Source organism: Colobus angolensis, unplaced genomic scaffold (genome assembly GCF_000951035.1).
Source record: "Colobus angolensis palliatus isolate OR3802 unplaced genomic scaffold, Cang.pa_1.0 Scaffold106, whole genome shotgun sequence".
Classification (NCBI taxonomy): domain Eukaryota; kingdom Metazoa; phylum Chordata; class Mammalia; order Primates; family Cercopithecidae; genus Colobus; species Colobus angolensis.
The window spans coordinates 4623141-4625184 of NW_012111586.1; the positions used below are offsets into that span (position 1 = coordinate 4623141).

Sequence of the window (2044 nt, forward strand, 5' to 3'; positions counted from 1 at the left end):
AAAAAAAAAAAAAAAGATTAAAGTAGAAAAAAGAAAAAATTACTAAAATGGTAAATTTTATGTGTATTTTACCACAATTTTTAACAAAAGAAATTAAGTACTGAACATGCTACAGTATGGATAAACCTTGCAAACATGCTAAATGCTAAGGGAAAAAAGCCAGAAAAATATCATATGATACAATTTATATGAAATGTTCAAAATAGGCAAGTCATGATCTGTTCCCTTAATTAATATCCCCTCCTGTTGATTTTCCCCCTCCCACTGTGTGGTCATTCTAAAACCATTTACATATGTTTGTGAGCCAAGCACTGGTTTAGGATCTGGGAGTAAGATAGACATAGTTCCTTCATTCGCTGAGTTTATGAGCCAGCATAGGAAACAGAAGTAGAACAAGTGCTAAACTTTGGTAAGTCTCAGGTATAACTTTCTCAGGGTAATATTAACTGAACCCCCTGTCCCGCCCCACCTCCCATTTATTTTCCTCCTAGCATTTCCCATTATCAGAGGTTACCTTATTTATGTGTTCATTTTAACTCATTACCCTGTAAGTTTCTTAAGTGACAGATGTGTCTTGTTACAATTATAACTCACTCAGCACTTAGAACACTACCTGGCATATAGAAGATGTCCTGTGAATATGTGTTGAATTAATATGTAATGTTAATATCACTGATGGGGAGGTACAGGTTTCTGTGGAAAGATAGGGACAGATTTGTGTGTGGATAGGGGCTTATTGAGAGAAGGCTTGCAGGAAATGACATGTATAAGATCTAAATTCTAAAGGAAGAATAAAAGATGAAACAAGTAGGGAGTTCACTAGGACTCAAGCGCTGCGTGCATATGTGAGAAGGGGAGTTGTGAGAAGAGAGGCGGTAGTTTCAGGTCTTGAAGGACCTTGTAAGCCATGACATTAAAGCTGCCAATTGATTACCTCCTTTTCTTTCCCCTATCTAGGTGGCCCACAAACTCTTTAACAACTTGAAATAAATGTGTGGACTTATTCACCCCAGCCTTCATCTTCTGGGCATCAGAATATTTCCTTATGGTTTTGGATATACCATTTGTTTCTTATTTGTGTAACTGTAAGTTCACATGAACCTCATGGATTTTGGCTTAGGCTGGTAGCTTCTATGTAATTTGCAGTGATTCCATCTTAATAAAAGTTCTGTGATCTGCAAACCTGCCCCCTGTCCTTTTTTTTTAAATTGAGAATTTTTTTTTTTAATTTGAAATTTTCTTCTATTTTTGAGGGGGTGGGGAGCAGCAAGGGGGACAGGGTCTTACTTTGTTGGCCAGGCTGGAATGCAGTGGCGCAAACAGCTCATTGCAGCCTCCACCTCCTGGGCTCAAGTGATCCTCCCACCTCAGCCACCAAGTAGCTAGGACACATCACCACTCCCAGCTAATGTAATTTTAAAAATATTTTGTAGAGGCTGGGCGCGGTGGCTCACGCCTGTAGTCCCAGATCAGGAGATCGAGACCATCCTGGCTAACATGGTGAAACCCTGTCTCTACTAAAAATACAAAAAATTAGCTGGGTGTGGTGGCAGTCGCCTGTGGTCCCAGCTACTCAGGAGGCTGAGGCAGGAGAGTGGCGTGAACCCAGGAGGCGGAGCTTGCAGTGAGTGGAGATTGTGCCACTGCACTCCAGCCTGGGCGACAGAGCGAGACTCTGTCCCCCAAAAAAAATATTTTGTAGAGATGGCATCTCACTATGTCCAGGCTGGTCTTGAACTCTGGCCTCAAGCAATCCTCCTGCCTCAGCCTCCCAAAGTACTGGGGTTATAGGAATGAGCCACCACACATGGACCACAATTTTTAAACACATTAGATGTACCCATCACCTATCAAGTATGTATGTCTTGATGAGGGCTGTGCCTGGCACAGTGGCTTATACCTGTAATCCCAACACTTTCAGAGGCTGAGGCAAGAGGATCTCTTGAAGCCAGGAGTTCAAGACCAGCCTAGGCAACATAGTGAGATCCTGTCTCTACAAAAATAAGTAGCTGGGTGTGATGGTGTTCTCCTGTAGTCCTAGCTA

General features: G+C 42.0%; 1 protein-coding gene across 5 annotated transcripts in view; it reads left to right on the forward strand.

The window, feature by feature from the left end:
- LOC105515052 (cytochrome b-c1 complex subunit 6, mitochondrial) overlaps positions 1-1182 on the forward strand; it is a 23138-nt gene extending 21956 nt beyond the window's left edge. For all 5 annotated transcript variants that reach the window (XM_011946766.1, XM_011946775.1, XM_011946757.1 and 2 more), the window contains one exon: positions 958-1182. In XM_011946766.1, the coding sequence (XP_011802156.1) occupies positions 958-990 (33 nt within the window). In that variant the 3' untranslated portion in view covers positions 991-1182. The remainder of the gene's footprint in view (positions 1-957) is intronic.
- Positions 1183-2044: the final 862 nt, after the last annotated feature.